The 25,258-nt window shown below is 31.8% G+C and overlaps 2 protein-coding genes across 3 annotated transcripts; one reads left to right on the plus strand and one right to left on the minus strand.

The window, feature by feature from the left end:
• Nucleotides 1-15,777: 15,777 nt before the first annotated feature.
• On the plus strand, nucleotides 15,778-19,025 carry LOC8266287 (non-structural maintenance of chromosomes element 4 homolog A). Its single transcript, XM_002529911.4, has 7 exons — nucleotides 15,778-16,277; nucleotides 16,348-16,428; nucleotides 16,709-16,970; nucleotides 17,073-17,166; nucleotides 17,878-18,094; nucleotides 18,194-18,285; nucleotides 18,518-19,025. The coding sequence occupies exons 1-7, from the start codon at nucleotides 16,085-16,087 to the stop codon at nucleotides 18,752-18,754; spliced, it is 1,176 nt and encodes a 391-aa protein (XP_002529957.2). The 5' UTR covers nucleotides 15,778-16,084; the 3' UTR covers nucleotides 18,755-19,025.
• Nucleotides 19,026-19,365: 340 nt separating this feature from the next.
• Nucleotides 19,366-25,258, minus strand: LOC8266286 (enoyl-[acyl-carrier-protein] reductase [NADH], chloroplastic). 2 transcript variants are annotated; one of them, XM_048379547.1, is made up of 13 exons: nucleotides 25,106-25,258; nucleotides 24,472-24,776; nucleotides 23,656-23,765; nucleotides 23,503-23,558; nucleotides 23,333-23,417; nucleotides 23,196-23,243; nucleotides 20,874-20,948; nucleotides 20,688-20,799; nucleotides 20,545-20,596; nucleotides 20,405-20,456; nucleotides 20,274-20,331; nucleotides 20,036-20,134; nucleotides 19,366-19,942 (listed from the first exon to the last, which is right to left on the minus strand). In XM_048379547.1, exons 2-13 carry the CDS (start codon nucleotides 24,749-24,751, stop codon nucleotides 19,788-19,790), a joined length of 1,182 nt encoding a protein of 393 aa, XP_048235504.1. In that variant the 5' UTR covers nucleotides 24,752-24,776; nucleotides 25,106-25,258; the 3' UTR covers nucleotides 19,366-19,787. The 2 variants fall into 2 exon arrangements, with proteins under 2 accessions (XP_048235504.1, XP_048235505.1); XM_048379548.1 differs by lacking the exon at nucleotides 25,106-25,258 and adding an exon at nucleotides 24,891-25,070.

Below are 25,258 nucleotides of genomic sequence, written 5' to 3' on the forward strand. Positions count from 1 at the left end.
TAGGAATTGCATTCAAATAGTGATACAACTTATAGTTTTGTTCAATGGGAGTAGTCACAGGTTTACATCCAAGCATTCATGTTTCAATTAATAAATCAAGAACATATTTTTGTTGGGTTAAGAAAATATGATTCCTTGATCGGGCTGCTTTAATACTGAGAAAATACTTCAGATCATCAAGCTTTTATATTTCAAATGTAGAGGCTAAGTGTTTTTATAGATTGTCTATCTCATTCGATGTCATCCACATAGATAATCAAGGCAGTAACTTTACCCTATCTATGTTTCAAGAATAAAGTGTGATATAAGTTGCTTTACTTCTAATAGAAGTTCTTCATAGATTTTGTAAATCTAGTAAACCATGCTTTCAGAGATTGCTTCAACTCGTACCATGCCCTTTTGAACTTATATACCATTGTAGTTTTTAAGTATTTTCCAATTCTTGGAGGAGGCTCAATGTATACTTCTTTAGCAAGATCTCCATGCAAGAAGGCGTTCTTAACATCAAAATGAAAAGGAGGCCAATCCTGATTAGTCGCTAAGGATAAATGTAATCTTACTGTACCAACTTTGCAACTGGTGCAAAAGTATCTTGATGATCAACTCCATAAGACTTTGTATACTCTTTTGTAACTAATAATGCTTTAAACCTTTCCATTGTCCCAACAGCTTTATGTTTAACAGTAAATACCCATCTACAACCCACAATCTTTTTTTTTGTCTTGGGAGAGGCACTAGCTCCCAAGTAGCATTTATTTTTCAACAGTCGCCATGACTTGAGTCCATCTTGTATCTGCTAAAGGTACCTACAAATCACTAGGAATGGAGACAGATGATAATTGATAAGATGCATACAACTTTGATAGCCACTGGTAAGACACATGATTACTAATGGGATATTTAATTTTAGTTATAAGATCAGGTCGTATCTAATGGGAGGTACACCACGATTAGGACGAGATGGAAGATGATAATTAGATATTTCAATATTAACATCATTAACAACAATCAAATTAGGATTGGTGGATATCTCTATTGATGGTGCCTCAAGAGAAGATTCACTTGGTGATTTAAGAGGATTTGTACTATTAGTAAAAAGATTCACTTGGTGATTTAAGAGGATTTGTACTATTAGTAAAAGGATGCTTTATAATTCTTAAATTCTTCTAATTCAGTATTCTCTACAGTCAATACAGTATCTGATTCATCCAATTCACCACCAATGGTGTTCAAATCCAAGGCTATTAGAATGAATGCATGTATTGTATTATCATGATTGATCATTTCTTTATGATTCTCCCTCTAAAGTGATGAATTTGTGGTTGGTGTATAAAAGAGTTTGTTTTCATGGAATATAACATCCATAGAAACATAGAGTTCCGTAAAAGAAGAATCATAACATTTGTATCCCTTCTGATGACTTCCATATCCCATAAAAATGTATTTTACAACACATGATTGAAGCTTGCGCCTAACAAAGACTACATACCCAAAATTTTTTAGAGGCAAATGAACCACTGGTGGAACAGTATAGTAATCAAATAGCATCCAATAGCGTCTACAGTTAAGAATGCTTGATGGCATTCGATTGATTAAATATACTACTGAACTCAATGCTTCAGCCCAAAGGTAAAAGGGAACATGCCCTCTAATTAAGAGAGATCGAGTAACCTTAAAGAGTTGTTTATTCTTCTTTTCTACAATACCGCTTTGTCGCAGTGAGTAAGGATATGTTGTTTTTAAATTATTCCAATTGAGTTCATTAGTTTTGTCAGCTCTTGAATTGAGGTATTTCCCTCCATTGTCAGATCGAAGGACTTTTATTGACATGTTAAATTGAGTTAGTATCATTTGAAGAAAGACGAAAAATGGAGCTTACATCACTATCATGTCTCATTTGATAAACCCAAGTCATTCGGGTACAGTCATCCATAAAGGCCACATACCATCTCATTCCATTGAGAGTTGAAATGGGTGTTGGTCCCTAAATATCTGAATTTACTAATGAAAAAGGAACAATTACTTTATTATCACTTAAATAAAAAGTATCACGATGGCTTTTTACCATAATAGAAGTTTGTCAAGCAAGATCTGAAACACCAGACCTACTAAATAAAGAGGGAAATAATTTTTTGGATAGAAAAAGATGGATGCCTCAATCTCTTATGCCATAACTAAATTTTTTCCTTTTTCTTATCCATTGAATCTTCTTATACCAAATGAGCTTGTCCTTTATTAAGATGTTAAAACCTATCTTTCAGACAGTATAATCCTCCATTTTCTTTAACACCGCCAATCTTCGCCTTAGTACGAAGGTCTTGAAGAATGAAGTGAGTAGGAAAAAAGGTAGAAGACAGATTATGTGATTTCGTTAATTGCTTGACAGAAATAAGGTTGAAATTTAGGGTTGGCATAAATGATAAATCTTTGACAATTAAGGAAAAAGATAATTAAATTTTACTAATGCCAATAATTGGAGAGAACACACCATTAGCGTTAGTCACAATATCAATGGGGCATTTAGAAGACTGATTAAACTTATATCTATTCCAAGTCATATGACAAGTTGCATTTGAGTCAATTATCCACTCACTATTTTTAGTAAAGATGTACTTGACTAACCAGCAAATCCAGAAGTTGTGCCTAGGCTGACTTTTGGACTAGTGTCCTCCTCTTTGGTATTATAAAATACTTTAGATACCTTCTTACTTTTCGGATGTCAATCTGGATATCTATAAAGTTAAAAATATGTATCCACTATATAACCAGTACCATTACAATAAGTACATTTTCTATATCTCTTTGAGGTATATATTTTTTTTATGGCCATTGCAGCTTCTTCTCCAATCATACCTCTAAGTATGACTTTTTAATGATTATCTTTCGCACAAACCACATCATACACACTTTATATGTTTGGGAGTGCTTTAGTAGTAAGTATGTGACCTTTAACCCCATCTAATTAAGAGTCCAAACTAACCAAAGAAAGATGCACATGTTGGGCATTCACCTTCGTGGTATATTTTATTGATATCATTTGCACACTCTATAGTACAATCATCAATATCATCAAGTTCTTGCCTTATCTTTTGTAATTTTCCAAAGTAGGAAATAAAAGACCTTCTAGCAAATAGACATTACCTCACAATGAAGTTGATATGCCTTTGAAGCATCTTGATCAACTGAATATGTATGTTTGGCAACATCCAAATTTCCTTTATTGTCTTTAATAAGAAAAATAAAGATTTGATATCCTTTGTCATTGCATCAAGAAGCCACGATTTGACAAGCAATTTTCATCTTGCCATGCTTCGTACTGAATATGTATGTTTGGCAACATCCAAATTTCCTTTATTGTCTTTAATAAGAAAAATAAAGATTTGATATCCTTTGTCATTGCATTAAGAAGCCACGATTTGACAAGCAATTTTCATCTTGCCATGCTTCGTAATCTTCTGAATGCACATCCTTTGATGTAATTTTTTATACCTGAGATAAAACCCCAGCGCTTTCTTCCACAGATCTTATTTTGAGTATTCAAGGATTACTCAACATAATTGGTTCCATCAAGGCGTTCTAGGGTGATTAGAGAGGAGGTTTCCTATATATGAAAACTAATTGAAGAAGTAGAACTTTCATTTTTCTTTAAAGAATCATCATTACTATCTTTAGGATCACACAAAGTGAATGATGATACAAAGTTGGACATGATCTTTAACTTCCATGAGACCTACTATATATTATGGAGTAGAGGGATGCATTGTCTCATATGCCATGTGTAAGTGATTTTCTTTTTCATGTTTTGTGGTAAAGGACTTAGAAGTCATGTTGAAACAGTAGCATATTGAGGCTATATAACCAAAAGGAAAAGGACGAGTTTGTAATTTCAATATTTGGGTAATGGACCCATGGCAGCTATGTTTGATTCTTAAACCAATGTAAAAGACATTAGCACCCTTCTTAAATGACTCCTTTTTTAGTCAATTTGCGTTTGACCTATTCAAACTTTAGACTCGGATGAGTTCAAGATGGGCTTGGTCGGGCTTGAAGTTTTCAAGTCTAGACCTGAGCCCTACCCGGCCTAGCTATGCAGGACTAAACTCTTAACTAAATCCGGCCCATCATGAAAAATATACTATATTTTTCTTTATAATTTTTGGGACAGGCTGGCTAGTTGGGCGAACATCAAAAAAATGATATCTCCAAGCCTATGCAAAAAATAAGCAGGCTTTTACAGATTCGGACTTAGGCGGGTTTAACATAAAAAGAAAAGGTGTTCAAGCCTAAAAATTCTCAAGCTAACTTGGACAGGTTGGGCGGATACCCAATCTCATAAAGAGGCCTAATGTGTATGTACAAAAACGAGTTCATAGTTCATTCACTCCATTTGTGGGTCCCGTTATAATTATAATTGTTGTATTATCCTATTGGAAAATAAGAAAGCCGCCCTTTCAAACCAACGTCATTTTCCTTAGCTAGAGATTGGCGAAGGGGTGAGTAGGTAAATCAACTCTCCAAAATCGATTGGAAATACTGTTATTAAGGCATAAGGCTAATATTGTTATACAATATTGTATATTGAGAGTCATTGTTCATCTATAATGACATTTGGATTCTGCTTTATATATATATTAATAAATTTGGTGGTATGATTTCGTTTTGACGGAAAAGTATAGGCAAGATAAAGTCATCATTTGAATGGAAAAGGAATAGCAAGGAAGGGCAGTTTAATTATTACAATAGATGAATAGTAAATTTGGTATCCACTTTTAATGTATATAATAGATTTACGCCACGTGTAGTTGGAAAGAAGGAAATGAGGGAGGATGTTTAGGAATAAAGAAAATTAGTCGTTTATCCTTGCGTTGTACGGCCATTATTATATTTCGATTATAAAATCAAGTTTATAGATACAACTTAATAAATTTTTTAATATTTAATATTAATTAAATATTTTAAAAAATAACAACAAACTAACTACTTTTAAATGACCTTAATTTCTTTTTAAAATTTTAAAATTTTATCAATGTAATATAAAAGTTATCTTAAAAATATTTATTAATTTAATTCTAATATTATATAAATTAATACTATCAATATAAATGATATTACTATTTTTTAGAATTAGAAATTATTATATAATTAAAAGTATTAATTTATTAGTGAATATAATATTTAAAAATATTATTTTCTATAATTAGAATCATTATCTAATTAGAAAATTAATTTATTAGTTAACATATTATTAAAATATAATTGATATGTTTCTTAAAATAATTATTATCTAATCAGAAAATTAATGATTATCTAATAAAAATATATTTAATTATTAATATATTATTTATTAAGATTATAATTAGTGTTTAATTAAGAATATAACTTATTAATCAATAATTAATAAAAAAAATTATAAAGTTAAACATAAGTTTGAATCTTATATATTAAAATAAGTACACATGTCAAATAAAAATATTATGTGTTAAAAATTAAGCATACATGTCAAAAGAATTTAGATTTCAAAAATTAATATATATATATAGAAACTTTGAATAAACTAAAAAATAAATTAAAATCGATGATTTAATTTTATTTAGTTTATATATTTTCATAAATTTAATTATCTATTTTAAATTCTTAAAAATTAAAATTATTTTGATTATGTTCAGTTTTAAAGTGATAACTCTTAACTAATCAAATAAAGCAAAATAATCTAGTTTTTTTATAGTAAAATATTAAAAACTTTTTATCAAATTTAATTTTTTAAATCAAACTTTATAATTTAATTTGTTTAGTTGGATTTTTCAATTTATTCTCTTATTGGGTTTCATTTTAATTTATATTTAATTATTTAAATTCTAATTTAATATTTAATTATATTTTAAAAATTATCTATTTAATATAAATTAATTTAATTTTAAATTGACCGAATATTTCGTACTATTTAGAGGGGCCTTAAAGGGAGTGCCAGCCTATGAAAGGAAGAAAAAGAAAAGAAGAAGATTCATATAAAAAGTGGGAAGAAATTAGAAAATATGAGTGGAAGACAGCTTATATCCCATTGATAAGATGACCAAATTGAGAAGAAAAAGAAAATCCATTTGATTTTGATAAGTCAACTCAACAGTCCAATATGGACCTCTCCTTATCATCATTAGCCTTGTGCTGAAATCATCTTGGGCCCAATCTATGCTTCTTAAAGTTGAGTGTTGAAAAATATATATTTGAAATATTTTATTTAGTATGTTTGATTTTTTTTATAAATTATTCTTTTTAAATTTGTTTTTGAAAAGATATTAATTTATTTAATTTTTGTAAATATGATTTCTCAATTTAAAAATTAAAATAAAAAATTTAAGTTAGAATTAATACTTTTTCAACTTCACTGTTCTTTTTTTTTTTAATTTTTTATAAACTTTTTAACTTAAATTTTTATATACTAGCAATTTGATTAGGTTAATGCATAATTATTAATAATTTATTATTTAAATTATATTATATTATATATAAATATATATATAATAAAAAATAATTTATTAATCTTTATTCCAGTAAATATCTAATATTATTATTTTATTTTTATAATTTTAAAACTTAATGATCATAAAAAATATTTAAAAAATTGTAATTAATATAGAGTAAGTTAGTAGTATTACACAGTCACTAATGTTTATTATACTTAACTAAAATAAATAATTATTAATATTATTTTATTTGATTAGTATTTGATATCAAATGATACATTTAATATTATTATTTTAGTTGATTAGAATATAGTGTCATAATAAATTTTTATATAAGCTACATCAAAACTATATATATATATTATTAAAATTCTATATGATGTAGTTTTTAGAATTTTGTCAAATGGAGTCTCATGGAAGAACTAGACCTACTTTATATATATACTAGCAATTTGCTCATGCTAATTCATGATTAAAGATTTTATATAATATTTTTTCTTTTAACTTCTTTTATCATTCAAATCTAAAATTCTTATTCTTTTACTATTTTTATATTATTATTTTTATTTTATATATATATATATATATATGTGAATATAAAATATAGTTTTATTAGAAAAGTATAAAATTTATTATTAGTATATAGTAGCTAATTGTTATAATAATTTTGTAAGAATATAATAGTCTTATATTTAAATAAATTTTCTTTTATAAATATCTACTTTTAATCTTTTCATTTTTAATATTTCTTTTCATCTTTCGTTTTTCTTTTCTATCTTTTTTTTTCTCTTGCATTTCTCTTTCGATTTTATCGACAGACTTAAGAAATATAATTAAAAAAATTAGTGATAAATTTATTCTCATAGAATTTAGCTACACACTAAATTTAGCTAAGAAAAATTCATAGCTAAATTTAGCGACGTATGATATTTCATCATAAAAGATATAGCAACTAATAGAACAATACGGATGAACTTTGTCGCTATTTGTATTTAGCAATGAACTTTTTTGTTGTGATAATTAAAGATTTTTTTAGTGTGAATTTATCCTTTTCTCAAGTTCAATTTCTCTCCAAGTTTAAATTTAATTTTTAAAATTGGTATATACTTTTATAAACTTATGAAATCCTTCTTTCTCTAACATCATACATATATTTTAAGTAATTTATATTGTAATCTATAAAATTGAATAACATTTATTAGTTTAATCTAGTAATAGATACATATTTCAAATTTAGTATACTTTAAATTTAAGTCTTTCTTTATTTATAATAAATAAAAACTTATAAAAGTTCAAACAATATGACCACTGAGAAAATATTAGCTACAACTATAGAGACATCGCATCTAATGCAGCTGATACATGAAATGGGTTCTATAATAATCAATTGAAAAATTGATCATAGGTGTTTTATTTTGTTTTGATTTATATATAACCTTTTTTTAAGGTGAAATACATATTTGGTACATAACCTTATATATAACCTTATATATAACCATAATTTCAAATTTTGTTATTGAAAATAAACATCAAGATACCTAATTGGTACATAACAAATCACCCTCCAAGTGTTAAACCTTAAACTATAGGGTATTAGTATAAACTTCTCCCTATAAACTTTTTATTAATTCATTTGCACTCTATACTATGCATTACCATAGCACCTCTATAAATTGTATGTAGGGTCAAACTTGCCTGGAACATCTGCGATTAGAATTGAGCTCAATCGTAAAGCTATTCTAGGCTTTAGTTGTGTCGGCTTTAAAAAAAAATCCTTCATTTGATGATGTTGCTCGCATTATAGTAGCATGTATAATGATCTCTATTTGCGAGTTTGAGATGCACACTACAACTAATTATATGTGTGAGCCTTTCAGCCTCAAATTTGGTTATACTTCTTCTAGAAGACTGCATAGCTTGACACTGAAAGTTGTTAAACATATTTTGGCTGATAGCAATAAGTTCAAGTTGTCATTTGCTCTCTACCGAATTCTTAGGAACATACAGAGGAAGCCTTAGAGGCTGCAAAATCTCCTCAAGCATATGTTGTTGAATTAGGAATGAAGAATAAAAGAAATAAGTCTTTTTAGGACGAACCTAGACCACTAGGTAAGAAAATAAAGAAGCGGAATAAGAAGAAAAGAAGAGAAAAGCTTGGTGGAAAGAGTAACAAGTCAAAGATAACTTAATTCAACTGTAGGAAAATGGGGCATCTCGCTCGTGAATGCACTGAATCAGAAAAAGGGTTACCTAATTTTTTTTGTGACCACTTTGTTATTACTAGTACTTTTGTTACTGAATCTCTTCTTGTATAGATTGTAAACTCCAAAGCAATAAAGCACATAATAAAAGACCAAATAGGGTTTGTTGAGTTTTATCATTTGCTTTAGGGAGTTAAAGATCTATATAGAAAATCCTATCAATATAGATGTGCTCAGAGTTGGCACCTGCAAGTTGGAATTATATTTGGGTCACAAGTTATTTCTCTATGATGTTCTCTATGAACTTAGAAATGAGGCGAACTTATTTTCAATTTTTGTCATGCTTTTTTTAGATTTTTTTATTTGACTTTGAACATAATTCTAGTAAGATTTTTCTTGAAACATATTATTATAATTGTGGTTCTTTGTTTGATGGTCTTATGACTTTGGATCTTGATTCTTTAAGTAATATAAATAGTTATTTTTTATGTTATTTTATAATGATAATTCAAACAATGAATCAGCTAGATAGCATATAGACTAGAGTATAATGAACAAGAAAGGATGATTAGGTTAGTTACTCGGTCACTAAAATTGTCTTGCCCACATGTGAGCATTATTTGGTGGAAAAGGCAATTAAGAAACAAGACTATCTAGGAAGGCTAAATGCAAAAATTCTATTGTAGTTAATATATTATGATGTGTGTGACCTACTGAATATAGGGGCAAGGCATTTGTAGATGATTATACATGTTTTTACCATGTTTATTTGATCTTTCATAAGTCCAAAGTGATAGATTGCTTTAGAGGATACATTAATAAGGTTGAAAATCAATGAGACAAGAAGATTAAAGCTCTTAGGACTGATAGATGGCACAAGTATCTATTACATATATTTAAGGGACTGTATAAAGAAAAAGAAATAATCATACAGTTAACAATTCTTAGTCCTCCATAATAAAATGGCATAATAGAATGTATGAATGAAAATTGCTTAACATAGTTAGATCTGTGATGGAGCAAGCTAATTTCCATATCACTTAATTGCTGCTTACATCTAAATTATGGCCCCTCCAAATCAAACACTTCTACTTCTTATAAGTTGTGGACTGACATAAAGCTAGACTTAAGTTATTTGCATCTTAAGGGGTATGTTGCCGACATACACAATGTTACCTATAAGTATAGAACCTTAATCTTGAAGAAAAGAAATGGATCTTCATAAGATATGCAGAACACTCCAAAGGGTACGTGATCATTTACGAGTAATTAGATGGAAGTATAATCACGGGATGTAAATTTCGATTATACTTCCATCCAATAAATTTCTATGACCAAAATTGAGTCGCGGGATGCGAATTTTCTTGCAAAAGAATTTCCTAGCAAAAATGAGGCACATAGGGACATAAGTCTTTGTGAGATTAAGGATTCAAACTTGCTTACCTAGTCAAATAGTATAGAAACATGAGGTAACTCTTGATCTTCATAGGGATAGTGAAAGAAGCTTAATTAATCCTATTGAGGAAAAAGGCTCGTGGAACATTCTCATTGTCGTTTTGATATTAAAGAGAAAGCTTTCATGATAACTAAACTAGATGATAATGAGCCAAAGATTCATCAAGAGGCTCTCTCATCACCTGCTAGCAAAGAATGGATCAATGTTATAAAAGACGAAATGGAGTCTATGAGGATCTATAATGTTTGGACTTAGTTGATCTCCCTCATGGGTATAAGACCATTATAAATAAATGGATCTTAAAGGTCAAGCATAAGGTAGATTGATACATTAAAAGATATAAAGCTATTATAAGGTTTACCTCAATTTGTTTAATCCCAAGTCATATGGTTTTAGAACTCTATCGTATATACGTTAAAACTACATTGCTCAATAGAGAATTAGATGAGAAGATCTTTATGAATGAACAAGTTAGCTCTATTATAAAGGGACAAAGGTCTGCAACTCTTAAAGTCCATCTTGAAGCAATCATTTAGACAATGATATCTTAGATTCCATCGAGTTATTATTTCTTGTAATTTTACAATGATTGAAGATCACGTATATATGCTAAATGCACTAAGATAGGTTTTGTTATCCTTTCATTGTGTGTAGATGACATTCTGCTGGGGGAATGATACAAAGTTAATCAAAACCACTAAGAAGTGGTTGTCCTTAAACTTTGAAATGAAAGACATGGGTGAACCGAATTATATGCTCAGAGTTAAGATCCTAAAGGATCGTTTTATGAAATTCCTTGGTTTATTACAAGAGACTTACTTAAGGAAGGTCCTTAAGCGGTTTCAGATGCACAATTGCAAGCCTTTTGATACTCTCGTTACCAAGAATGAGAATATGACCTTTGATCAATGTCCTAAAAGTCTTTAGAAACACGGAAAGATGAACCATGTTCTATATGTCAATGCAGTTGGTAGCCTTATGTATGCAATGATGTGCACTCACCTTGACATATGCTAGGTAATTGGTCTAATCAACCGATATCAGTTTAATTCTAGGATTGAATACTGGAAAGCAGTCAAAAAGATGTTGTGATACACCCAAGTCATATTAGATTTATGTTATTCTAGCTAGGATATGATTTGGAGCTAGTTGGTTACATCTATGCGGATTAGGATGGTGACATTGAAGAACACAAATCAACATTAGGATATGTGTATCTCCTCGGTGATGGAGCTATTTCTTGAAATAGTAAAAAGCAAACATGTGTAATTTTATATTTTTTATATAAAATAATATTGTTTTCTGTGCTTTTAAAGAAAATTTATATCATTTTTATGAGTTTCATGTTTGCTTATAATTTTTTAGATCTAACTTTTAAAAATCATCTCCAAAGACTTGTATAAAATTCCTCTAATAGTTGTAACACCCGGAATTTTTATATATTTAATAATGAGTTTTTATTTAAGTTAATTTTAGCTTCATTATTATTGGGTTTAATTTGAAATGATTTAATCAAAAATTTAATATTAATCAAATAAATGAGTTATTTTCTATACCCAATTAGTTTGAAATTTTAAGAAATTATTCAAGTAAATTATTTGAGAAATGATTATATTTTGGTTATTCAAAATTTTCCCAAATGCATATTTATATAAGTAAAATTATATATTGAAAAATTTTGGAAGAAATTATAAAGGATGTTTTTATAAAAGAATTTTGGGAAAATTGATATTATAATTGATTAGTAGTATTAAATTTTAAGTTGAAAATTGATTATTTAATTTAATTGTGTGTTAGGACTAAATTGGAAATTTATTTTGGAATAAGGAAAGTTTGGGGGTTAAATTGGAATTTTGATGGATGGAATTGTAAGTAATTAAGAAGTTGAGGGACTAAATTGTAATAAGGAAAAGTTCGGGGGCCTAATGTCGATATTGAAAGGAAAGAAAATCGGGGAAGAAGAGAGGAAGAGAGAGAGAGAGAGAGAGAGAGAGAGAGAGAGAGAAAGGGAGACGCAGGGCGCGCCGGGCGCGGAGGCCGGGCGCGTGGCGGCAATGGCTCTGGCGGAAGAGTGCACAGCGTGTTTCAGTTTTCGGCATTGTTGGCGTCCGAGTCGGGTGGCGATCGGCTCCCTCTCGGCGAGAGTTTTCTTTTAGCGGCGCTGTGGTGGCCGGGAGACGGAAGATCCGGTGGAGAGAGAAAATGGTGGCAGCCGGCGTTTTTGGATTTTTCCGGCGAGATCCGGCGGAGGATGGACGATCGGAGGACGTATCCCGACTCTCCTTAGCTCAAGCTTCGCGATGGCATTGGTTTCGTGGCGATCGGGCTTCGTTTGCAAATCGACGGTCGTGATCGTCTGCAAATTTCTCCGGATGATCGAGTGTTAGATCGAAAAATCGGAAGCAGGGATCGTCATCAGCGCGTCGTTGTGAGTCCGATGGTGTGTCCAGATTGTCGATCGGACTCCGGCGGCCTGAGGCGAGTTGACCGAGCGTCTCGGTAATTTTCTCTAGCCGTTGATCTTGGAAATTCTTTGATTTAATTTGTGTGTCTATTGATTGTATTGAGTATTTGATGATATTGTGAGTCAAAAATAATTGTCTGTCAGTTTGCCTGCCTCGTATTTTGTGCTGTGTGGCGGAGTCAGGAAATAGTGAAGTTTGGGGACCCGACTCCCGTTGTTTAAATTGTTGGATATTTGGAGTGTTTTTCTGGCAGGTCCTGGACCCGTTTTTACGGGGGGTAATTGTCGTGTTGTTGGGGAGGTTCCGCCGAATTTTCGGTAGAATTCTCCCGAGTCGAGATTCTTAGACAGTCAGTCCTAGGAGTCTAGACTTAGGATTAATGACCGATTGTTTCAGCGTTTTAATAAATTATTTTCCGTGACTAGATTGTCCGTTTGTTCGGCTCGCTCCAACCGAGGCACCGGAGTAGAGCTAGGAGGTCGCCCAATCCTGTGAGTTAAAGTCATTTAATCATTGCGCTATTGCTAGGTTTGACTTTAATATGCTATTTTGAAAGTTCATGCTTAATATGGTTATTAGTATCGCAACGTAAATAATTTCACTGAATTATTAATTATTAAAGGTAATATAAGTGTTATTATAGTAATGTTATGATAATACCAAATATAATCAGTTTTTCTTATGAGTTGCCTGATGTCTTACTCTTAATTGTTAATTGTTATTTTGATATGGTTGAATGATTTCATTATACAATGATATTTATTATATGTGATGATTGCGAATTGGGAAATGTGGCTTGTAGAACATGCCACCTGATGGGTTACATCAGGACCGCGTGCGCACCGGTAATGATCATGGACATGTAATAAGATATTTATGGGTTTGCCCTGGTCGAGCATGGCTCTCTGGGCTGATTTGTGTAAATTGTCGGAGGTAAGGTCCCTGGTCGAGCATTGCTCTCGGGGCGCCAGTCTTATTGGATTAAGAGAGCCGAATGGCTACTAGATTTCTTATTTGGATACGTAAGTGACCAGACTGGAGATAAGGTCCCTGGTCAAGCATTGCTCTCGGGGCGCCAGTCTTATTGGATTAAGAGAGCCAAAATGGCTGTTAGAATTTGGGGTTAGGGTTCTACTGAGCCACTCGTCCCGTAAAAGTAAAAATATATTTTTATTTATTTATTTATTTATTTATTATGGTATGATTATAATATGGATTGTATTTACGTGCATGGTTGATATATTGATTCGAATGATTAACATTTTCTGTGAAGAAAGTAATAGGGTATGATTATGGTATGATTGGTATTTATGTGCATGGTTTGATATCTGATTTGAACAATCTATGTTTTCCGAGAAAAATGCAATAGTTCCGGATTATTTGATTTTAACTCACTCTCGAGGCCGAGTCTCATTTGTCTTATTTTGATTCGTGTTGTTAGTCCTCTCGCGACTCTTATTCAGTAACCTGACTCCTTCATCATCGGGTGATGTATTTGATTTGGTATGCAAATTGGTAAATCTTAGATTCTCCGCAGTAGTAATAGTAGATGTATCAGTTGTAAATTTTCTGAGTTTCAGGTCTCGCCTAGTTTTTCCGCATCAAGTATTTATGTAGAATGTAGTACGTTAAGATAAATTGTGGCTTTAATAATATTAATTTGAGATGAGATTTGTTTAAGTCAGTGAGTGTCAGGCTTACTACGGGTTTCGGTGGCTTTACGCCTACCCATTCCCTAGTGCCGGTCACGGACCCACGGGTGGGGTCGTGACAATAGTGTTGATTTGTCAAGTTTCATTCTATATCAATAAAATAAATAAAAAGATCAACTAAAACAAAACTTACTTTTATTCATAATCAAAAAATTTTAAAATAATAAAAATGAATCTGTGTGATTCTAATTTTTTTACATATATTAGTTCGTTTTAACCTTAAAATTAGTTTAAAAGTAATATAAATTTGATGGAATATTTTTGTTCTATTTCTTAAAAGAAATTTGTTGAAAATTTTGAATATAATTTTTGATATAAAAGTACTGTGTAAAAAATATTTTAAAAGTCTATGTAGCATTTTTATAAAAATTCTAATCTTACAATATCACAAGGATTTTTGTCATCTTTTAAATAGTTCTATGATTTTTTCTTAATAAATGGATTTATTAGCACAACAATTGAGAGCCCATAAGAAATCCAAAATAGAGAGAATTTCACTATTTATCAATTTTAAAATACTTACAAGAATATATGTTTTTTTTTTCAAAAATATCTCTACCATTTTCAGAAGTACTATTTTTTATCTTTTCTATTTTTTCTAAAATGTATACCTTTTATCGATCAATTTTTTTTAAATTTATATTTTATTTCATTTGAAAAATGTTGAAATGCATAACATATATTATTTTTTATTAAATATATACCTTTTGTTGTTATTTACTTTTATTTTATTAATGTTTCATATTTTTTTAACTTTTTAAAATATTTATAAATATTGTAAATATTTATTAAATTATTTATTTAAATTTTAATATTGAAAAAAACTAATATTTCATATCATTAATATTTAAACATAAATATAATTAAAAATTAATATATATTTTATTTTGTTTATGTCAAAAGTATACCACACATATTTTTTCTCTTCAATATATACTCTACTGGTATTTTTTTACCTTATAACAATTCATCTTATTTTTCAGATAAACATATTTTTAAATTTTTAAATCAGAAAAAAATACTTTTTAAATTTATTTATTTATTTATTCATTATTAATATTATAAAATCAAATAAGATGCAACAATATTTTATAAAAGTTAATATATTTTAAATTTATTATCTGTCAAAAGTATACTGAACGTATACATTTCTTCAAATTATATCTAACATATACATTTTTATCTTAAAAAACTAATAAGGTATTTTTACAAATAAAATACTATTTTAATATTTTTTTAAATAAGATTTCATTTTTGGATATTTTTATGGTCAACAATTTTTGTGAGTATTTTTATATTATTTTATGTATTTGTGGCATTTATGAAAGAAGCCCAAAAAAAGAAAAGGAATTTTTCAAAAATACCCTAAGTCTACAAAACAAAAATTATTATGTAGATATTTTTCAAAAATATTATTTTTTTTAATTTTGTTAAAATTTACAATGTAGGTTTTTTTTTGTTTCTTTTTATTATTTTAGACAAAAGAAAAATTAAAAGATAAAAAGAAAAAAAAAAAACCAAAACTGTAATTTAAAACAATTAAAAACTGTAAGTGAAAATAAAAAATAACGTAAATTTATAAAAAAACATATTTGGGCTATTTTTTGGGCCAAAACTCAATATAAGTCTGTTTCGAAATTCGCGAATTTTACATGGGAGCGGGAAAATAAACCTCCAAAACAAGTGCCATATAGACAGAGAGAAGATCAGAAGCGTACTGAAGAAGCCTTAACAATCTTCTTCTTCTTCTTCTTCTTCTTCAAGTTTCTCTTTCAGCATTACAGTCGAAATGGGCAGAAGTGTGAAGGGAGAAGCACCCAGTAGCCGAGTGGAGACCGCGAGAGAGCTTAGAGCAGTAAAGAGGGAACGACTGAGTCGGAACCGGGTTGAGTCGTCGACTCAGCAACCGCATCAAGATGATAGTGTTGTGGATCGGAGAGTCCTTCGGTCTAAGTATCTTGCTTTGTATAATAAGATCAACGGTTACTATTCTTAATCTTATTCTTGTTTTTTTTTTTTTTTTTTTATTCAATTTTGAAATTATGAATGCAGTTGAGAGAGATGATTTAGCACAAGTTGATTCAGATAAGTTTGCTACCATCATAAAGGAGGTCGAAGATTTACATCAACATGGTATATATTTATTTATTTATTACTATTATGTTTGGTTATGTAAATATGCTTAATTATTGATGCTATCAGGCCTTGTTTGGAAACTAATCACATGTAATAGTTGAATTCTTCAAACTCATGTGAAACCATGAGGTTTTGTTTTAATATGAGAATTAGGTAAATAGAATAGAGTTGAATTATTGTTTTTCTTTTTTTTTACTTTTGTCAAACAAGGTGTTAGATGCTTTCTGTTTTATACAAATTATATAGTAGAATGAATGTGAAACTGTTGGGATTTCAGTACAAAGGCCAAGAGAGCAAGTTGCAGATGCAGAAGCATTGTTGGGAATTGCTAGCACATTGGTGACCTCTGTGAAGTCACAGTCCAACGAGGGAATTACTGCAGCAGATTTTGTTTCTGGTTTGCTTGCAGCCTTTGGCCAATCCAATAGGACATTAGGCAATGAAGGGATTGATGACAATTCCCCTACTTTTATCAACTGGAAGGATATTGGCCTTGTTGTTTCCCCTATTTTTAAAAAATGTAATGGGTTTAGCACAATGTAAGTTTCTTCCACTTTTTGAATGATGCTCCCTTTTTATTGTTTGATCTTTTTGCGTGCTGACTTGTGTTGCTTTTATTTATTTATTTTCTGGGGGTCAAGGGTTGGACCGATGAACACTGAGTTGAAGCAAAGAAAGGCTGCAGTTAATAGAAGTAGACGTGAAAAGCCAACTGAAAAATCTCAGCCTGAAGAGGTGATGTTGCTAATATCTAGTGTTTATTTGCTTGTAACTTTTAATAGCAAGACCAGATAAATTGTTCGCTCCTGTATTGCAGATTGTGTGCTAATGAGGTTCTCTTATTGGGATTATGTTATGAAATCATTTCTTTTATTTTAGTCTTTACAATGAGTAGAATATAAGATTCTGCCTCCTGCTCGTGAGTTGTGATTTTAGATTGTAATACAGGGAGTTGCTTCCTGTTGGTTTGAATGTTTGAGTTTCTCATATGACACTCCGAATTATGGAGTGTTAAATTTGCTTTTGCAAGTACTTGAACAATGTGCACCGACACACGTGTTGTCGTTCATGTAATTTAGGCAGATAATTCTGAGACAGAAAACTGATACTACTATGTCAGAGATGTTTGAGATCTTAAGAAGGAAAAAGCGGGCTAGGCTTGAAAATCTGATTGATGTTTTTAGATAGTCAATGCAACTGTTCACCACAAATTTGCTATAGAACCGCTTCTTTATTTTAGTTTTAAAAATGAGTAGAATATAATGTCTTTTCTCCTGCTTGTGAGTTGTGATTTTGAATTGTATTGTAGAGAGTTGCTTTCCTGCTGTTTTGAATGTTAAGTTTCTAAAATAACACCCCGAGTTTAATTGTTCGACTGGCTTGACTATGGAGTATACTTGAACAATGTGGACTGCTGACACAAGTATTGTGATCCATGTATTTCAGGTTGATGATTCCGAGGCAGAAAAGAAAACAGATACTGATAATAACATGTCAACAATGTTTGAGATCTTAAGAAGGAACAAGCGGGCTAGACTTGAAAATTTAATCTTGAACAGAAGGTCTTTTGCACAGACTGTGGAGAATTTATTTGCTCTGTCATTCTTAGTTAAAGATGGACGGGTTGAGATTATTGTTGATGGAAGCGGCCATCACCTCGTTTGTAAGATATCATTTTATCAATCAATTCAGTATTTGCATTTTGTATGTTCTCTACTTTTTGGCTGATCTCCTTTTATATTACTTTTTTCATTCTCTTCAGCACCTAGGAATGCTCCTGCTGCCAGTTCTGTGATGTCAGGGGAGGTTGCTTACAGGCATTTCGTGTTCAGATTTGATTTCAAGGATTGGAAGGTATATGATAGGAATTATATATTTAATGATGCTATTTATCAGATGAGTGTTAGCATATTTTAATTTCGAGTTTAAGAGCATGTTATGCCTGCTTTTGCACAATGACTATAGCCTCTAGATCCATAAGAATATAAAAAGCACCCTTTTTTATTATTACCTTATTGACACTTGATTTCCTTTCCATTACTTTTCTAAGCTTCTCAGTTTTGCTTTGCCAATACTTGATTTTCAGGTAATGATGGACATGGTGCCGCAAGGTGATGAGCTAATGCCGGATAGGAAAAACTCTGTTTCTGAGACGGAGCCTGAAACTAACATTAGTCAAGGAAATACGAACAGGACACCTATTAGGAAATTATGTAGGAACCGTGGTCTTGTTGTACAAGAAGATTCAGTTGTAGAAGACTCTCCTGAAATTGAAGCTGCAAAGGGCATTGGCTCCCTTAGGTGTAGACGTAAGATCACTTGAGGGAGGGATTCCATCATTTGATTAACATCAGAATCAGATAGCAACGGTGTGCAGGTTCCATCACTTTTTGGCACATAAGGTGTACTTATTTTGGGTCTTGGTTAGTTTTCTAATTTATATGCTTCTTCCTTGGCAATCTATTGATGCCTTTTATCACACTAACTTGAGAGTAGTTTTCCAGTTAATGTAAATTTTGTTTATCAGTCTTACAGCTTCACATGGTTCGAGATTGTTTTGAGTGTTAAAAAAGCAGATCTATTTTTCTTATAAATTGCTTCATAAAACATGCTTTTGTAAGAAGCATCAATTCACATGGTTTCTTCTGAAAACAGTTTTTCATTTGCAAAGAAAATAACATCCTAGACAGCAAATTTACATCCAACTGAAGATACTAATTGAATAGCAGAGGTTCACGCATTCCACAGACATCAAATTGATCTTTGGAGTTTAATCTGCTGCATGAATTGGAAGGTTCAATGGCTTTCAGAGTGGACTTTGTTCATATATATTTAATTCTTTTTTTCCCTTTATAAGATGATTTAGAGCTAATATTAGTGGTAATAATGGACCGTCACAACATGGTGTCTTACTCTAATGGTAAAATGAAACTATTTTTGAAGTAATTATTAAATTCAAACTGCAATAATTATTTTTTTTTGAAAAATTAAAGGACGATCACAAGCAAATTTTGCAGGTCTTTACAACATATGATAGAATGGGTTTTGCAAGCAACAAATCAGAATTTGCTGATTTTCTTTCTCCTTTTCTACATAATCATGTCAACACTAGAAACTGGAAATTTACACCATCAAAGGAAATTTGTACACCTCACAATCATTGATTCAGATTTATCAGCACATTCAATGGGATCCCTACTTAAAAAGAGAGCTCATCGGAAAAATTGGTGCTGCTGACCGGCCATATCAGGGCAACACACTAATGCCGACGAAGGTATCAGGAGTCAGGAAAGGAGACTGGGCAGCATTAACTAAAACTAAAGTTTCACTCGTTATGAATATGCCTATGGTTAGCTCTAATGCTTGTCTTTTGGGATGCCGAGGTCTGTCAATATTGGACTGTCAAGGCCAATGCCCATTGCATTGAGGCCATTGTCAACATATATAAGAGCACCAGTGATAGCAGAAGCCAAAGGCGATGCTAAGAATGCTGCTGTATTCCCCACCTCGTCTATTCCATCAATTTGTTTAATTTAGTAACTGTTATCGCAATGATAAAACAAACAAAAAAAACCATAGAATCAAGAAGTGAAGTACTCATCACCTGCAGATAGTTCTTTTTGCAGGGGTGCATTTGCCAACGAATACTCGATCATTCTGTCAATAAATCCAATTGCTTTTGCAGCTCGGCTTCCTAGCGGACCTGCCAGTCATCAGAGGCAATGAAATGGAAGACACTTTAAGTTAAGAGAATCACTAAGCAACTAAAAGAATGTTGAGCCCATGGAATTATGCCATTAGATATAAAGAAAATAGTGGAAAAAACAGAACAGCAGTAGTACCAGCAGATATTGTGTTGACTCTAATTTTGTATTTCCTTCCAGCTTCAAAGGCAAGCACCTGAATAGAAGTATGCCAAAATCATGAGAGATGTAGGGTGAAAGACTCGAGCAGAAAAGAAATGAATACTCACTCTTGTGTCACTCTCAAGAGCAGCTTTGGCTGAACTCATGCCCCCACCATATCTGTGTATAAAAAAATTCAAGAACCATCACCAACGAGAACGAATAATTCGTCAACAGATGCTAGACTGGAAAGGAACAGAATAGATACCCTGGGATAATTCTCTCAGAAGCAATGTATGTAAGAGAGATTGAAGAGCCACCTGTATCAGCACAACTTTTAGATCTTACATGGCTTCTGCAGAAATTAAGGTTAAATTCATGTTGCTATACAGACAAGCAAAAAAAGCATGCCTGGATTCATTATTGGTAGGAAATGCTTGAGCAAGGAAACATAAGAGTAACTTGATGCAGATACAGCTGCAAGATATCCTTTCCTTGATGTCTCTAATAAAGGTTTGCTCACCTATAAAGAGATGATTTATTCTTAGGCAGAAATGGCAATAATGCATAAACTTTTCGAGATTAGAAACTATGTACCTCTGGCCCATTAGCAAGTGAGTGCACAAGGATGTCAATACTGCCAAAATCCTGTTTCACTGATTCAGCAACTTCCTGCAATAAATTCACCACATAAACATCAATGGGTAGTTAAACTGTTTATCTAGTTCATAACTGAAATGCTTTAAGGTGGGCTCAATTTAACAAGCTCACACCAAATGTTGGAAGTTCAAAAACAGAGAAGGCTTTTTTAGAATATCCCTCACTGTTATTTCAAGGCATGTTCTTTATAGAAACATTTGAACAGTACAGCACATGTGATTGGGGGCACAGAACCAAACATCATCAGATATTCAACCAGAAGTGCACTCTGAAGATTTTGCAGAAAGCAAATGAAAATTATTGTGCAACTATCAGCAATATCATAAAATGGAATTAGGGGTAGTTAACTATATTATTTAAATATATCCCACCGAGTTGCTACGACTACAAATCAAAAGAAGTAAATAAATATAGAGATTAACATCAACTTTTCTACAGAACGAAATGGCAAATGCTATGATTGATTTTGTATATTTTTGCTAAATTCTTCAATCATTAAATATGGCTGGTACCATTTTGATGTATTTCAGTTCTTCCAAACAACAGCGGCTTGATCTTTTGAAATTGATCGCATTAATTCTATATCCTACTCAAAACATGCTCCTCATAAGGCAAAAGGGATGATCGAGAAAACCAAAAGTACATTAATAAACTGAAAAACTGAACCCAAAAGAAAAAGCCAATAATTGGATTGATCATTTCAATTTCGGTTTGGCATTTTCGGTGTTCTGTTTTCTAGGTTCACATTTGGTCTTTGCCTTTTAAATTATCACCAATTAACTAAAGCTATGTCAACATGTGAAAACACTTTAAGATGTAACAGCTGTTGAGAGCTTTGGCTGTTGTTTGAGTGGCATATAAATGAGTATTCAGGTCTAGATTCAAGACAAACCATCCCTCTATGTTTACCCCTTCATTTTATTCAGTTATTTATTCTCTTTTATTTCAGTTTCACTTGTACAGGCTTTCTTCTTTCTTTATGCAGGCTCTTCCCATTTTTTACAATAATACCGTTTCAATCTACTTAGACAATGGCAGCAACTGTCCGAGATGTACACTTTCATTTTACTCTCATCTTTTCATATCTTTGTTTCCTCATACTCTCCCTTTAATCTAGTTGTTTTGGATGAACCCAACTGGCCAGTTTTGTTTGTGATCTCTCTATCCTCATCAGCAGACAGTAATTGTTCTCTCTGCCTTCCCTTTCTTTTGGATTGATTACAGATTTATCAATCACAACAAATACCAAAGTTGTCAAATCACAGAACACATTAAGGTGCAAAGGGAACACAATTCAGGTGCATGCATGAGGGATATTAGTGTCCATGTTACAAACATGCATAACACTGTAAATGTACTAATAACACTAAATTTCAGCTGAGAACACATTCAAGATCACATGACAGCTAAAAAGGTCCATAAAGAAAACATTTAAGATGAGCATTCAGTGTATCATTTGGATAAGACACATAAAATCAGACTACAACAGTTCAAATGCAGTAATGAAAGAAGTAATGGGAAAGGAATAGGTGTCGGAAATTGAATTGAAATCATTAAGATCAGACTACAAGGACTAAGAAGAAGCCAATAAGGAATTAAAAAAGCCAAAGGAAATTGTCGGAGGGGAGGGATTTGTAATTCAATAAGATGGAATGTAGGAAAACCAAAAAGTTATTGACAAAACCGAGGGATATGTCCAAAAGAAGCAACAAAATGTGGAAGGGGAAGATTACACGTTTAGTGCTTTAAGTTGCTAGAGCCTGTAGGAGAGTCTTGCTTTGGGAGAAACATACAACAGATAGTCTTAGGTCAGTGATCTTATTGTTCTCTTGTATATGGATTTTGATCTTATGCAGTTTCTCATTGTTCCATACATAGCTAACAGTCTAGACTAACGAGTTAAATAGTATACATGCATCTTTGAGCCTAATTAACTAGACAATGCAAGCCTCTAGATTCTAACTCGGTATTAATCAATTTTTCTTATTAAGTTTATTTTGCCACAAGCTGCTCAGCAATTTAGATTCAAAGATTTTGGTGAAGGCTGGAATAGAGAAGAAAAAAAAGAAAAGAAATCTTTTAATTCTAAATATGCCATCAAGTATGACCTCAAACATTCTGAACCCGAAAATGGAAAAACAAAAAACAGAGAGGATTGTCCTGGCTGGGGGAGGGAGGCTTTGGGTTTGAGGGGCTCAGAAAAGTCTTCTAAGTAAAGCATTTCTAAGTTAATCGCAGCAAAAGAAGGTTTCGACATACCTGAACAGTCCAATTAGCGGATCCTGCATAACGCTTATTTGTTTTTATCTGCGCAAAGTAACATCAAAACTTGTTAGTTGAGAACCATTTAGGAAAATGTTATTTATGGAACAAACAGTATTATTCTTTGCCATTACATCTTCAGGCACATCGTCAAGGTTGTCAAACACTGCATCAAGGGGATATATTTTGGTGATCTCCATCAAAGAACCATCTGGTAACCTGAAATATAAAATTGTTCATTAGCAAATGTCATTTACAGGTATTACCGATTAGAATGCAACTTAAAGAAGTTACATAATCTTACACTCGTGATTTGTCAAACTTTCCTCGTCTCAGGCTGGTTTCAAAAATATTCAAAGCCTATATAGTTTATTAGTCAGTAATAGAGTAGCTTTTACACAGCTCAGAAAATCTCAGAGAACTTATCATGCAAAATAAGGGACCGCGAATTACTTACAGGTACCCATGTTCCAACCAGAATTTCAGCACCTGCAGCAGCAAGAGATTTCGCTATTGCCCAACCATAACCATTGTCATCAGCCACACCAGCAATAAAAGCCCGTTTACCTACACTCCAAAAATAGCTTCAGAGTTCAGACTGACATAAAAGTACTAAAAGAATGGGAAGAGGAAGGCCTTAATGAAGTCCTAAACATTAACTTTTCAGAGAATGATTCCAGTACACTCAGTTGAGTTTGTGAAAAGTGGTCTACCAAATGGTACCTACATTCCAGGACTCCTTTTATCACATTATTACTAGCTTAGAGCATCCAACAAGCTTTTAAATTATACTCCTTTTCTATTATAGAAAGTTTGTGTGAAAATTAGGCCTCCAAGAGACTCTAATTCATCCTCCTTCCCTAAAATAACTTAAAAGCCACATTCTCTCTCTTTAAATTTAAGGGGAGAGAAAATAACTCTTAAGAATATTTTATTATTTCTCTCTTTACTTTTTCTTCCTTCGTTTTTTTGAGATTCACATTCTCCTTTTTTTGAGATTTACATTCTCTCTTTTCTCTTTATAATAAAAAGTTAATTAGAAAATACAATAGCGAGTGTTGCTGGAACACATGCATCATTTCAGGACAAATTAAAATAGGGAGTTAATTGTTTATAATCTAATAAGCATAAAGACAAAGATTGACACCGCAGAAAAAGGAAAGAAAATGAAAGGAGAATATAAGCAAAAGGGCCCATAACATCATTTTCAGAATGAAATACACAAATAAATTTCTGTAACAAAAGGGAGGAAAACAAGAATACACAGAAATACCTTTCAAATCAATTGGCAATCCAGGCGCCCGGTTATTTTCACTAGATTCAGACATTGCCTTTGTAGCAATCTTACGGAATTTAACCCAATATGACATAGAATCATAACTCTGAAAAGGTTGCATAGATGATAAATGAGAGGCACTGACAAACCTAGCCCATGATGCCTCTTTAGAATTGGCAGCAATTATACTAGCGCCTGCCTTCACAACTCTGCGAGAAGAGTAAAAGCAGGGCCGTGCCGTTGCCATTTGTAAGCCAGAGGCTGCAGCAGCCGCCATTTTCGATAGATAAGAAAACAGTGACCTGCAAAATATGTCAACGTCACCATCTCCGATATCATAAAACAGTAAATTTAACAAGTTCGGCTCCATCTTGGAAACTGCATTAATATTATAAGATTGCCAACATTATGATTACCCAGAAAAGAATATTACAGTGGATTAGCCAAAACACCAAGAAAATAAGCTCAAAAGAACGTATCTTTACATAATAATCAGCTAGAATCAGAAATAGAGAACAAAACATAACAACTTCAGTTATCTAAAATCTCAAAATGGGTAACAAATGACACCCACAAAAAACAATAAATAAGCAGAAAGAAAGCAAAGACAGAGAAAGAGAGAGTTCGTTACCAATGTGGAGGAATGGAGAGAGCCAATGTGGAAGAGTGTAGTAGATAAAATAGATAATAATAATTACTGGGTCTGAGGTTGGTTACAAAGGGGGTTTTACTTTTTTTAGTGCCTTTAGTTAAAAGCAGGGTTTAAGTTTTGGGACACTGCAGT

Source organism: Ricinus communis, chromosome 9, assembly GCF_019578655.1.
Source record: "Ricinus communis isolate WT05 ecotype wild-type chromosome 9, ASM1957865v1, whole genome shotgun sequence".
Taxonomy (NCBI): Eukaryota; Viridiplantae; Streptophyta; class Magnoliopsida; order Malpighiales; family Euphorbiaceae; genus Ricinus; species Ricinus communis.